Raw genomic sequence first — 14,615 nt, 5'->3', positions numbered from 1 at the left:
ACTGACCTTTCAATAACCACACCCATTTCTGTTGACCTGAAATATGTATTTTTCCCCCCTTCGTTACTAAAAGGTTTTTGTTATTATCTCCACCAGCTGAAAGCGACTGTGTGCGACTGTGCGTGTGTGTGTGCGTGCGTGTGCATGTATGCCTGCATGCATTTGCGTGCATGTGTGTGCGTGCGTGCATGTGTGTGTGTGCGTACGTGCGCGCGTGTGTGTGTGTTTGAGGCTAAACAGCTGGACAATTTGACTTGTTGCGCATGCAGTCACTACCAGGGCAAGGGAAGAGACACATAGTGTACGTGGCCTGCAACACAAATAGACAGAAAGACAGAGTAGAGAGAGACCAGACACTGGATGGATGGAGTCAGAACACAGTTCAGAGTAGAGAGAGACCAGGCACTGGATGGATGGAGTCAGAACACAGTTCAGAGTAGAGAGAGACCAGGCACTGGATGGATGGAGTCAGAACACAGTTCAGAGTAGAGACCAGACACTGGATGGATGGAGTCAGAACACAGTTCAGAGTAGAGAGAGACCAGGCACTGGATGGATGGAGTCAGAACACAGTTCAGAGTAGAGACCAGACACTGGATGGATGGAGTCAGAACACAGTTCAGAGTAGAGAGAGACCAGGCACTGGATGGATGGAGTCAGAACACAGTTCAGAGTAGAGAGACCAGACACTGGATGGATGGAGTCAGAACACAGTTCAGCAATAATGGAACTTCTCAAACTATTCAGGCCGCAACCCCCAAAATAATCATACTTGAACCCCCCGCACGCCCTGACAAACACACAGCGGTGTAGGAGTTGACACAGATAGATGTTTTTGCCTCTTTCTTGTGTCTCAATCATACAGTTCACCCTTTGACAGCCTTCTGATTGGTCCCTGACTGACCAACCAGCAGGCTCTTCTACATCATGACAGTTTTCTGAAAAAGCTATGTTTCTATCTCAGTCGTTCTTCGATTTAAAAAAAATAGCAGACCTAAGGGCCACGGTGGCACAGTTGGTAGTGCTGTCGCCTCACAGCTAGAAGGTCCTGGGTTCGATTCCCGCTCGGGACGCTGTGGGTGCTGGCGGCGTGTTTCCTCCTCCGCGTCATCAGTGCCCATACCCGAAGGCGGGGTTGGCGAAAGGGCCTTTCTGTGTGGAGTTTGCATGTTCTCCCCGTGTCCCCTAGGGTAGGTACCCTCACAAAAAACATGCAGTAATCCTGGTCACTAAACTGCCTCCCCCTGGCCAGCCGGGGCGCCTGATGGGAGGGGAAAGGTTGGAATAACGTGTTCCTTCCACGCGCTACGTCCAACCAGGGAAACTCCCCCCTGTCAGGTGTAAAGGAGCAACTTGGACACTCAGGCATGAAGGAAGCATGAGTTCAAGTCCGTTGCTCTCCCCATGTCCCCCATATATGGGGACTAGGTTGGCGGAGGGTGTGTAGAGCCCAGGATCACATTAGATAATTGACACAGGGGTGAAAAATGGGTTACAAAATCGTGGGATAAAAAATATATTAGAAAAAAATATTGCAGACCTACAAGCTCATAGCGCGCCGCGCGGTATGAGCTTGTAGATCTGCTATTTTTCAATAGCTAAAGCATAACGTAATGCTAATACCAAAAGGGGTTCCCGCCCAAAATGGGTTAAAGTTTAAAATAAGAATTGAACACACAGAATATCGATACGAAGCAGCTGAAAAAGCATGTTATATTTCAATGGTAGTGGATGGAGAGAGAAAGGATTTTTGTCCAACCACGAAACAGCAACCAATGGGTACGAAGAGGGGCACAAACATGGGCGGGACTTGACAAAGGAAGAATTGAGGATCGGAGCTGCTCACGTTTTGCGTTCACAACCGCGTGACCAATTAAGTCATAGACCATGTATACGACGTGCAGTATGCGGAAGTACCATTTACTCCTGTGCTTTGCTGCAGGTGCTCTGACCTCACTCCCTTCACCTATGCATTTTCTACCCAGCTTCTACAGTTTCCGTTTGACAATTATTGTTTATAGTATAGAGGGTATGTGCGTGACATCATCGTACCTGGAAGTTATGCGGAAACACCCACTGAGTGGCAAAAAACTACTTTCTGGCCTTGACAGCCCATTCATCCAAACAGAAAAGTTTGGATGAATCTGATTACATTAAACAATGCTAAACTCACCAACATTGCAGCTGTACGAAAAGCTTGAATTATCCTCTTTCTATCTGCAAAGTTTTTGTTTCATAAAAATCCACCATAGAAACGTTATGAGCTACTTTCTGTCAAGAAATGCCCTGCATTTGAGTGTCAGTTTGGAAGTGCTTGTTTTCAATAACACAACATTTTGCTGCCTCCTGCATTATGTGACATTTAGAAACGGGTGGTACGCAGGACGGTTGAGTGATTTCCAACAAGCACTTCCAAACTCCAACACTCCATCCATGCTGCTCAATGTTTTGCCACTCAGTCTAGATGAGGGGGGCGTGTCCTGATGGGAAAATCATGCATGCATGTGCATACTCTCTATAGCTTGTTGATTTATTTTGACAAAGAAATTTTCTTATTTTTCTTAGAGGTTATGACCCCCCAGGGGGTCCAGACCCACAGGTTGAGAACCACTGCTCTATAAAGTACCTGAAACCAAGCAGCAGATCTCCTGGCTTGTGAAAATATTATTTTTAGCACGGTATGGGCTGCGTGAAAAGATTATACAATATAAGCCTCATTCCTTTCTCCTTTCATGACTTTTTATGTTCCTCGATTCTTGGATGAAGAGTTTTTGCCTGCATGAGTCTCTGACTCGTTTGCATGAGTAAGTATGTCCCTTCTTGATATCCGCGAGAAAATAACATTCCCCGGAATCCTCTCTGGCCTTGAACTTTCATAGGGAATATACAGTACGCAGAGGATATACAGTACGACTCATAAGAGTTAACCCATTTTGGACTGAAGTCGATTAAAGAAATGTCTTCTAAATCCTAACCTTTTTCTGAAAAACCCATGTTTCTATGTCAGTGGGGCTCAACCTTTTTCATGTCAAGGACCCCTCTATTGGGCCATATGGACCCCCATCTCAAAATATGTAGTTCCAGGGACCCCCCAGAAGCCAATATTTTAGTTAAAAATGTTCGCTCTGAAATATATATTCAAAGATTTGCACCACATTTTCACGACTTTTCAAAAATAGCAGACCTACAAGCTCGTAGCGCTTATGAGCTTGTAGATCTGCTATTTTTCAATAGCTAAATTATAACAGGCGGTTTCCCGCCTAAAATGGGTTAAGTAATCACTGTATTTCATCGATGATTGCAGGCTTTGCAGGCTGCATTTGTTGACCAGAAGCATACTTCTCAGGTCATCCGGGCCTGCTAGAGAGACATGTTATTGCCTATAAATTGATGCACCATCTTTTCCTTCATGCCGATACGATAAATGTGTGCATTTTTAGCCCCTGTGTGTAAATCAAGAGGAACAGGAGAGACGGTGATCTCAGCTGGACGCGGTCGGTTTTCCAAGCTGAGGTTTAATTTGACATTCCAGGCGTCTCTAAAGTGACTTCCAGTGAGTGAATCACAGCAGGGATGTTTCGCTTGTGGATATTTCAGCGGGGAGAGACATGGCTGCTGACGGGGATAACATTGGCTCTTATATGGAGACCGAATCGCAGACCTCTCGATTTTATGGGATACGTGCTCTCTGACCACGGCGTCACCCCGGGGAAGCTAGCTGCCTCGCTAAACGCTGCGACGCTTACTAAAAAGCCACGCCGGACCGTTATAGGCTCGACGACTCCTGTGTGACGACTGCAGGCTGCCTGTCAAGGAGTTGTTTATTGTGCTTCATTCCTCTGTCACATCATAAAGGCGGCTTTGTGGCTTCCCTGAGACAAAGTATGTGCCTCGTACCCAAGCCAGCCAGACAGAGAGGTATTCCCACACAGCCACGCCCACACACACGCCCACACACACACACACACACACACACACACGTCAAGGGCAACCATCTAAAATGAACCGGACAGCTTGCAGGAAAACAAAAATGGTCGATGCACATACAGCTGAAAGGAAAAGTACCTCTGGGGCTTATTGGTGCTACACGATAGATTTCAAAGCCAATGGAGATGCTAAACATTGCTCGCATCCACTGTCATTGCATGTTGTACTGAGTTACTTGACCTGTATTTCTAATTGGCAGTGGCTCAGGGGTAGAGCGACCGGATGGCAACCGCAAGGTTGCCGGTTCGAACCCGGGCTCCCCCAGAGTTAGTGTCGAGGTGTCCTTGAGCAAGACACTGAACCCCTAATTGCTCCCGATGTGCAGGTTGGTGCCTTGCATGGTTTCCTCCGGCATCGGTGTGTGAATGGGTGAATGTAATGCACAATCTATGTAAAGCGCCTTGGATATAAGGCACTATATAAATGCACCATTTACCATTTAATTGTAAACAGACTGTCAGTGATGAGAAAGATCATTTATTCAAATGGAATCACCACCTGTTGCACCTTATCCCTGTCAATGAGTGGTGACCTCGACGAAAACTCTGCGAAAGAGTGAGACCTGTCGTAGAACTCTGTGTTACCCGTCAGCAGATGCCTGAAGAATTAAGGTCTATTGAACAAAACGAAACTAAATAAAGTTGTCCTTACCAAGTGTAGACTGTGTGCGGGTAATTTAATTGTGACATCTAATCCCTGCCTATAGTGCCTAAAGCCCTATACACAGCCATCTCTAAGCTGATCAAGTGTGCTTAATGAAGCTAAAATGACCTAAATCAGCCAACAACAACAAAATATTTTTGCGTCTGAGAGGCTAAATCCCATCAAATGGTGGTCTGTGTCTCAAAAAATGGACCTTGTTATGAAAAGCGTTTGAAAACCACCATTCTAGACGTCTGATCCCAGTGCCTATACGCACCCATCTCTGAGGTGATCAGTCAGGTGTGCATTAAAACCTCGCTCGCACGAAAGCCAAAATATATGCTCCAAAAGGTTCCAATTGACCGACCCACCGGCACATTTCAAGGATAATAAGTAACCCATTTACACTGCCGCGTACGGCCCCAACCATGAGTCCATGCACACTCGTGGGGCAGCGGTGGCCGGACGGTTTGCGGAGCGGTCTCGATATCGGAAGGTCGCTAGTTCGTATCCCCGGACCGGCACGTTAAAATTACCACCGCTGAAGTGCCCTTGGACAAGGCATTGAACCCCTACCATGAAATGTTCTATATGAGCAGGGCCTGGCTGTAAACAAGTTCTTGAGCTTAGTCCAGTTACCCTGGGTAAACATAGTACCTTTCCTTTCCTTTCCTTACTCTCACACGCACACATGCAACAAACAGCTCATAGTGTGGGATGTGTTCAAGACAGACATGACATGTTGTGGTGACATCAGTGAGCCAGCAGCACATCTGCTACAGCTTCCACCAACGCTCTTCACAAATGAGTCACGACGTCACGTTTAGGGAGCATGCTGCAGATGGCATCCACTCCAAAGACCGATCCTCCTTTCATAAACCTAGCCTTCGATCCCTATAAAGGCTTTAAGCTTGCGTAAACACTAACATGGCAAAGATATGCAGCATTGCGTTATTCCTCACAAAAGCAAATTACAGAGAATTGATGCCAGGATTATTAACGCTCATCAGATTAAAAGAATCTTGTGTTTGCGCTGGCAAATAAAAGTCCATTTAACTTGGGAGTTAAACCAAGTGTCTGCAACTTGTTTGTCGGTGATAATTCTATGGAAAACAACCTTGTGAAAGGGTTCCTGCCGCTTCCTGTCTTGTTGCTTATATAAGTGTTGGAGGAGATTTGCTGCATATTTGTGAAACAATGTGTAATTAATCGTTGAGTAGGAGGACTTGAAAACAGATGTGCTGCTGGTGGACTTTGCAGTTCAATCACAGCCGGGTTGAAACTCTTGTCTTAACCACTGTTGTAGGAACAGAGTTGCCATTCTTTTCGTGAGAGAAATAAGCAACCAGGTCAAGGAAAACAAGCCCAAAAGAAGTGGCTAGCCGCTATAGGCCACATGAGCACTTTTTTATTGTATAAATCTACATAGCTCACAACTGTGAGCTTGTAAATCTGCTATTGAAAAAAACTATATATATAAACTAATAATGATAAAATAAAATGGAGTATTTGGAAGATTTTTGAAACATTCAAACATACAGGGCTCCCTGGCACAAAACATTTTAGAGCCACTGGTTTAAATAATAATTTCAAAACCTGCAAGTCCTACCAATATGTACAAGCAACTTTACAGACAAGTAGCCTAAGCCCAAATTAGCTTATAATAAGCGGACATGGCAACACTGGTCAGGATGAGCAGTGTTGACAGGATGAGGATGTTAGCTCCACTACTATGCACTAATTGATAATATGATTCAAACTGTGCAGTTACATATTTCGGTATTTGGCATGCAGAGCAGTATTAAATCCTGACAGTCTTCTAAATCCTGACAGTTTTCTGAAATACCTCATGTTTCTATATCAGTGGTGCTCAATATTTCATGTCAAGGACCCCAAATATTATATGTAATCGGCCGCCGACCCCCATCTGAAAATATGTTGTTCCGGGGACCCTCCCAGAAGCATAGATTTGAGTTGAAAACGTTCACTCTGTAACAATATATATTCAAAGATTTCAGGCACATTTTCACGATTTTTCAAAAAATAGTAGAACTACAAGCTCATAACGTGGCACCGAGTGCCGCAATCTGCTATTTTTCAATAGCTAAAGTATAACATAATGATTAAAACACCAAAACGAAACGCGTTCAGAATGGGTTAACATGTGTGTTCCTGAATATTATCTAGGATCAAATTAAAGGAAGGGTTGACAATGTCGAGTCATTTTCTTTCTTTACCCTGCAATTCCAGCCGGCAGATTCGTCACACTCTGTGTCAAACTGATAGTTGAACCTCTGGTGGAATGCATTGGAGTCAATGGAGCTGAGTCAGTGGACATGAAGCATATAAACAAACGATGAGACCAGTGTAAAAATAATCGCTACTGGAAAATAATTAAAGGAAGACATATAACACATTATTGCCTGCTGTGTTGCTTTTCAATGTGTACTGTACTGTCATTTTATAGAGCACATAGAGCCCATAAAGCACAAAGTACGTTTCTGAACGTGCCAAGTATCGCGAGACTGTCCACCGTTTCCTCCTGTCTGGCAACCAAATATTGCGATACCTCAGAGACAGAAACGACACCTGCCACTGTTTAGATAGATGCCCCAATGAAATGATGTACTGGTGCACATCGAAAAGCAAGCGATTATAAAACAACCTGTGATATGTCTTCCTTTATATATTCCTGTACTGATTATTGCGAACGCAATGAGCACTAACTATGAGACCCTGCAGATCATGTCTGTGTGTCTGTCTGTCCCGCTGTGACACCACCCGCCCGCCACGAGAGGGCGCAGCTGTAACACACACACACACACACACACACACACACACACACACAGTAGAAAACTTAAAAAGATTACTAACTAAAAAGAAGAAAAATAAAGTACGTAATTTATTCTAATTGTTGTTATTGCAATTTACGAGCTGCGTTCGCTTCCCGCGTTTGCGCGTCTTACTTGTATGACAAAGGATCATTTGCAATCATTCAAATAGTGTTTGTTTAAGAGCTGGTCCAGCCAGCTGCATTCACTGCCATGTATTTCATGGAACTTCCGGTGCAAGATTTGCCAACGATAAGCGTCATGGTGCATCCCCGGTGTCCAGTCATCATGTGAACTTTCATTTGTTCGCAGCGCGATGCGTTGTGAGCTTGTAGAAAGGCTATTTTCAGCATGCAACCAAGTGTAAGACGCCTCAAGGCCGGCCAAAATACTTTGTCAAATCAACTGTACTAAAATCGCATATGTAGTACTCATATGACTAAAACTATGTGAGATTCTATTCAGAAGTCTATGACTAAAACTACATCAAAATTTGCTGTCAAAAACCAACAATGATGACAGTTCTTCCAACAGTCTGTTTTCCTCCAGTTCTCTGGGGCAGAATGTGTGAATTCCTCTCCTCTGACATCATATTCAACTTTGTGTGATGAACGGACCATGACTTTTCCGGTGTTCTTCAACGCTCGTATTATCACATTCCTCAACCCCACAGACTTATTGGTATATTTAAATGGATGTTTAAAAGCCCACAATGTTTAATACAAAATGGCACGGTAACCGTTGAGGTGCAAATGTCTGACAATGTCATGATTCCGCAAAGGAGGCCACTCGGTTTGAAAAAATAATAATCCCAGTGATCTAGAGGTAGGATAGTCCAATTAGTCCATGTCTGTGAGAAATCCATAGCAAGAAATTGGAGAACTGATGCTGGATTCATGTGGGATGATAGGCAGGAAGTCATCTAGATAACAACATTACTACCATGAGTGATGAATGTCAGAGTTTTAACCCATTTAGACCTGAGGACGATTCTACAGAATGTCTTCTAAATCATGTTTCTGTCAGTGGTGCTCAACCTTTTTCATGTGAAGGACCCACAGAATTATCTCTATTTGGCCGCAGACCCAAAAGAGAAAATGTATGTCTACCCAGGAACCAAACCAGTGAAAATAGCAGATCTACAAGCTCACAATGCGTAGCTTCGTGCCACGTTGTGAGCTTGCAGATTGGCTATTTTCACTAATGCGTGAAGATTTTTTTTTAATTTACTAGACCTGTACGTGCCCGTCGCAGTTGGCCACCGGCCTACTTGGGAACCTAATGATTTATGTTGTCATAGCACCCGTTTTAACTGTCAGCCGGTGTCCCACATGGAGATCTGTGTATGTGCCTGTGCCCACTGGCAGAGCCTGATTGGTTGAGCCTCAATTGGCTGAGGCAGAGGCTGGAAATTGCACAGGTGAAAGGAGTTGGCCTCATCAGGTTTTGGAGAACCGTGGGTCTGACCGACTCGATACCGGGCACTCACGTGTCGAATGTGAAGTCGGTGGGTGAAATGGTCCTTGAGTTACGCGCATTACACACACATACGCAACACACGCACGCAGAGATGTGGCGCAATTATAGTAGGATTTCTTGATTTTTCATGAAATTACTGACAAAATATAATTCAAAATAAAGGGACCCATAGAAATGTGTTCGTGACCCGCAAATGGGTCCTGACCCAGTGTTTGGGAAACAGTGCTGTAGAGCAGTGTTGTTCGTCGACTGCCTTTTTCCACTGACAAAAACTAAATGGAAACTAAATAAAAACGAAGCTATGGTGACTACGGTAAAACTAAGACTAAATATACTGACAATTTCGTCAGCAAATACAAGTAGCCTTGCCGAGCCATGAGGCCCATAGGGTAGGAGGCAGGAGCCTATCTCCTGTTTCTGTAGCGTGAGGCAGCTTGATGTACAAGTACACCCCCTGGACATGACGCTAGTATGTCGCAGGGACTTTGCCAATCCAACCCTTGATGCTGAGTGTCAAGCAGGGAGGCACTGGGTCCCATTTTTGGTATGACCCGGCCGGGGATTGAACCCCGACCTCCCAGTCTCAGGGCGGACACTCTAACCACAAGGCCACTGAGCTGGTCAGCAAATACAAACTAGACTAAAATGTTGGTCAAGTCATTTTACACTTGGTTGCATGCTGAAAATAGCCATTGGCTATTTTCAGCAAGTGTCATTACGACAGCATCAAGGCCGGACAAAATACATTTTAGTCGACTAAATCAACTGTAGATTTAGTCGACTAAAATCTTATGACATTTAGTCGACTAACACTAAAACATTCCAGGTGACTACAATGTGACTAAAACTAAATGAAAGCTATTCAAAACTATGACTATGACTACAACTAAAATCAGAATTTGCTGCCAAAAACAGCAGTGCTGTGGAGGCCATTAGGATGTCATCTGCTATCTCTCTATTGCAGATGTTCTCCAACATGTTTGGCTCAGCTCTCCCCTGTAAATAACCTCTTCGTCCACAGCACTGCTGAGTTACATTGTTACTTTATTGCACCTTTTGTCATATTAACAGTACGTAAATAATTATGTAAACCCTTTCCCCCCAAAGATACAGTATGTCGAGAGGAAAACTGGAGAGGAGATCCGTTTCCCATGAGGACAGACTGAAAATAACTTTTATCCTCTTGGCATTTAACCACTTAAACCCCAGTATCGCTATTCTGGGGGGGGGGGGGGGGGCATTCACCAAAGATCTACAGTACCATAGCATGCTCACAACGCATCAAATTGTGAGCTTGTAGATCTGCTATTTTTGGCGAACAGACTTGGTGTACTCTGCCCTACAAAGCAAAATGCATTAACTACGTTTTTGGACACACTGACCTATTTGTGTATGCCAAAGGTCAAGTTAGCCTTCGTGATTTTGGGGGATAAACGTCTCAAGAACAGATATACAATTAGTGTAATTAACTTATATGACCATGTTTATACGACCTTTTAAACCCAATATTGGATTTTATTTTTCGTAGTTACTTCACTTTGGCTTTGTAGGGCAGTACTGTAGGCTGAAAAAGAACGCACCAAGAACAGTTTAACTAGTTCCATTTTACTACAGTAAGTGCAGTGGATTACCACTAAGATTCTACGTGGTAATAAACTGAAGTGACATGATGAAATCCAAATATTCTCAAAGTATTCTGAGGCACCCTATAGCATTGCTTCTCAAAGTGGGTCCTTGAGGGAACATTTAATACATTGGATGAATTGTATAGCTATACGTCAGCATTGCCCTAGTGCCCTATAGCAGGGGTCTACAACAGGGGGTCCGTGACTCCTTTTTGGGGGTCCTCACTTTACTGCAAATCGCTGATCTACAAGCATCGTGAGCCATTTTCAACAAAGAGGTTTGGTGTAGAGAGGAAAGAAAGAGCAGTCCAAACGGGCCAAAGGTCAAGTTCACGAAGCAGCCTATTGAGGGACTAAGACTAGTGGTTAGTGTCTGCCAACATACTAATAGTAAAGACAAGTTAAAAAACATAGTGCTGTCAAACAAGTCAATGAAGCTCTATGAAGTAAGCTTAATTTGCAGCGTTACTGTATATAAATGGTAAATGGTGCATTTATATAGCGCCTTTATCCAAGGCGATTTACAGAGATTGTGCATTACATTCACCCATTCACACACACATTCATACACCGATGGCGGCGGAAACCATGCAAGGCACCAACCAGCACATCAGGAGAAATTAGGGGTTCAGTGTCTTGCTCAACAGCCACTGCTCAAGAGCCCACAGGGTTCGAACTGGCAACCTGGCAGTTACCATCCAGCCACTCTACCCCTGAGCCACCACCGCCCCTTTAGTGGGGGTCCCTGCTTCATCTCTCTCTCTCAGCTAAGGGGTCCTTAAGTTGGGTCCAGGCAGGGAAGATTGTTCTTAGATACAGAGAGCCATATACAGCTCAGATACAAAGTCTATACAGAACAACCAGTGAATGGCACATAGAAGCTTAGCATGGCATTGACCCACACATTCAATTAGTTTCAAAGTGTCTGTTGCTTTCTGAAGTACCTATAAGCTACATGAAAAAAGCCCTGTTTAGGCTGTTTGCATTGAAGATCAACAAAGCACAAAATGGCATCCAAATGTTCCAAAAGTGGAGAAAGGATTGTGAACAAGCCTCTGGCCTTAGCTCATATCAAGATAAGAATAGCGTTGGGCCGCCATGTCAAAAACAATGCTGTTGTCATTTAATCTATAAAGTCAGCTAGTAGACATGCATGGTTAAGTCATCTCAAAGATATGCTCTGGTGTTTAGGTCTATTTATACAGAAATATGTGGCCATAGTTATTTTGGTGTATAGCCTACTGTGGTGGCGAAGAAATATATGATTACTGTAGAAATGAATAAACTACACAGATAATATTAAAGTAAGAAATGTACGTGTTGAACACCGCAACTTTAATACTGCATCACTGAACGTATCTATAGCCGCAGCTGGCTACAGACCTCACAATAACGAGCCATGGACCAGAGCTAACAATAACTTAGGTTTAAATGTAAACCAGAATGACAATTCTGACGTGGTATTGACTTAAATGTAGCTGCACATGGCAACTCCCAAATATGAACACTATAATAGTCCAGTTTTTGGACGATAGGCTGTAGACAGTGAGGTATCAGCGAATGCAGGACAATTAGGTGTTGCATTATAAATCGTGACTATCATCAGTCGATATATTTTTCTCGGAAAAATACATTCTTTGAAGATGGATCGGTTTTCCTTTTTCCTCCCTTGTTTTTTTTTTTTTTTTTAAGGAAAACGAAAAACAGATGTTTTTCCGTGAAACAAAAAATGACAAGTTAACTTACCCTCGCTTCCATACTGTTTTCCATTGTTCGCACCCATTTTAAAGAATACATAATCTATTGTATGCTACATAATTCGGGTTGTCAAAAAGGAGTCAGATTTCAGACCATAAAGCGACAGTCCTTTTAGCACCACGGGGAGATAAAGACCCGAGTTCATGCAGTATTGTTGCGCGACCGTTGACTCCAAATAGTTAATCCAGATGTTGAGTTGAAGTCGAGAGAAATTCTCCACATCACGAAAATCCAGACTTCGGCTTCCTCCAGAAGAACTGCAGGCTTGCTGCCCAGCATCCTCTAGACTAGACCATGGACTAGACTGGGCAGCAGCATTCTTCACAAAAATCCGGATTCGAGGGGTTTCGTGAAAACTTTCTTTAAAAACGCCCTTAAATGGCAAGCAGCTGTTGATCAGGTTGAGTGCGTGCAATCACAGCTCGACCAGGGGGGGGGGGGGGAGGGAGAGAGAGAGAGAGAGAGAGAGAGAGAGAGAGAGAGAGAGAGAGAGAGAGAGAGAGAGAGAGAGAGAGAGAGAGAGAGAGAGAGAGAGAGAGAGAGAGAGCGCGGACGTCCAGTCAGTGCGTCTGGATTTAAAGAGACCGCAGACCAAGAGACAGACAGGATTTCTGGTTATTTAAGTGCACAGGCCTACTACCAAAATCTATCTCAAAAGCACTCTAAACACCCTCAAAAATGGCAATGATGAAGAGAAGACCCGCCACGCAAGAAAACTCCGATATCAGTTATGTCTAGATCAGCGGTTCTCCAACTTTTTTCATGTCACGGACCACCCCATATTTGGCCAAAGCCATCTGAAAATGTTTTGGGTGTCAAGATCAGGAACCCCAGAGATTATGTTAAAAATGTGTGGTCAAGAAAGTATTCACGTTTTAAAAAGTATCAATATTGCAATGTAGAAATAGTAAAAGTCAAAATAAAAGTACAAAGGTGTTGGCATAAAAATGTAATTAATGTACCGAAAATACTCAATACAGAATGTCCCATTTAAGTTTTCAAATCTTACTCTTTTTCAAAAGTACAAATCTTTTGAAAATATCAGATCTACAAGCTCATGAGCCTGTAGATCGGCTATTTTCAAATGGCCTTAGTGGTGTACAATGTTTTGTAATAATCAAAATCTACAAAGTAACTAACTAAAGTTTTCAAATTAATGTAGTGGAGTAAAAGTACAATATTTGTATATGAGAGAAGTAGCCTATTGAAGATTGGAAATACTCAAGTAGGCCTACAAATACCTCAAAATTGTGCTTAAGCAAATGTACTTAATTACTCTAATTACTTTCCACCATGGTGAGTGAGTCACACGGGGATGGGGACCCCACAGGACCCCACTTTGCGAACCACAGGTCTAGATTATGTGTGATTAAGAGGTATCACGGCTTTTCAGATCATGGAAACATTTCTTACAAACTAATCTGTCTGTTTTGTGATCAAAGTGCAAACGGATCACAATAATACTTTCGAATAACATTAAGAGTCAACTGCCAAATCAACTGGCTTTTTTTATACTCCATTACATCACGGATAAAAAGAAAAGTCTAAAATCAAGGAAATATATTTGGGGGGACCGGGGGGTGATCTGTCAAAGCCAGAAAAATGTCTCATTTAAACTTTAATGTAATTTTTGCAACCTCCTGCATTTACATTAATCTTTAACAATGTTTGATTGGCTCGCATGGTACCAATCAACCAGGCCGCTGGCAGTCTGCACCCACAGGGTCAAATGCCAAGCCTCAAAAGGCCCTTTACAAGGAACCATTTCTGCCTCACTGGAATGTTATGTACCAAAGAGTATGTTCTGCATCCCCCGATTACTAGTATGGATGGATGAGAGTGTGAGAACGAAGTGCATCAAACCATTTAGGTCTCAGGCTTGATTCTAAATGCCTTCTAAATCCTAACAGATCGTTTCTGAAAAACCTATGTTGCTATCCATTGTTCCTGCCGGGCAGAAACATATAGCGCCACCATGGAAACACTGTAACACATCCCATGCAGGACACGTTTGCGTTATGCTTTTAGTCTTAAATGTCTTACTGTACCTCATGTGGTTTAAATTTAATATCTAATATCCTCCATATTTTAAATTTGTTGTTCTACCTTAAATGAATGCCCATATGGCTGCAATACATGATCATACTTATTACGCAGAAAAGCATAAAAAGTAGCATATATGCAAGTTGAAAACGACACGGTTTGAGCTCGATCTTATACTTTTTGCCATTTTTAAATTTGAATGCAGGAAAGTAAACATTTGACATGAGGTCCCCACCCGCTAAAATGACAG

At 43.2% G+C, this 14,615-nt stretch overlaps 1 protein-coding gene across 1 annotated transcript in view; it reads right to left on the bottom strand.

Annotated features, from left to right (window-relative positions):
• LOC310867906 (F-box/LRR-repeat protein 7-like) overlaps positions 1 to 12,740 on the bottom strand; it is a gene marked incomplete at its 3' end in the record, with an annotated part of 46,394 nt that extends 33,654 nt beyond the window's left edge. The window contains exon 1 of the mRNA XM_083778076.1: positions 12,311 to 12,740. Coding sequence (XP_083634202.1) covers positions 12,311 to 12,347 — 37 coding nt within the window. The 5' untranslated portion in view covers positions 12,348 to 12,740. The remainder of the gene's footprint in view (positions 1 to 12,310) is intronic.
• Positions 12,741 to 14,615: the final 1,875 nt, after the last annotated feature.

The sequence above is a fragment of the Protomyctophum parallelum genome (genome assembly GCF_964188405.1).
Source record: "Protomyctophum parallelum genome assembly, chromosome: 12".
In the NCBI taxonomy this organism is placed as follows: domain Eukaryota; kingdom Metazoa; phylum Chordata; class Actinopteri; order Myctophiformes; family Myctophidae; genus Protomyctophum; species Protomyctophum parallelum.
The sequence above is the reverse complement of the archived record's forward strand: the minus strand, read 5'-3'. Positions and strand labels throughout refer to the sequence as shown.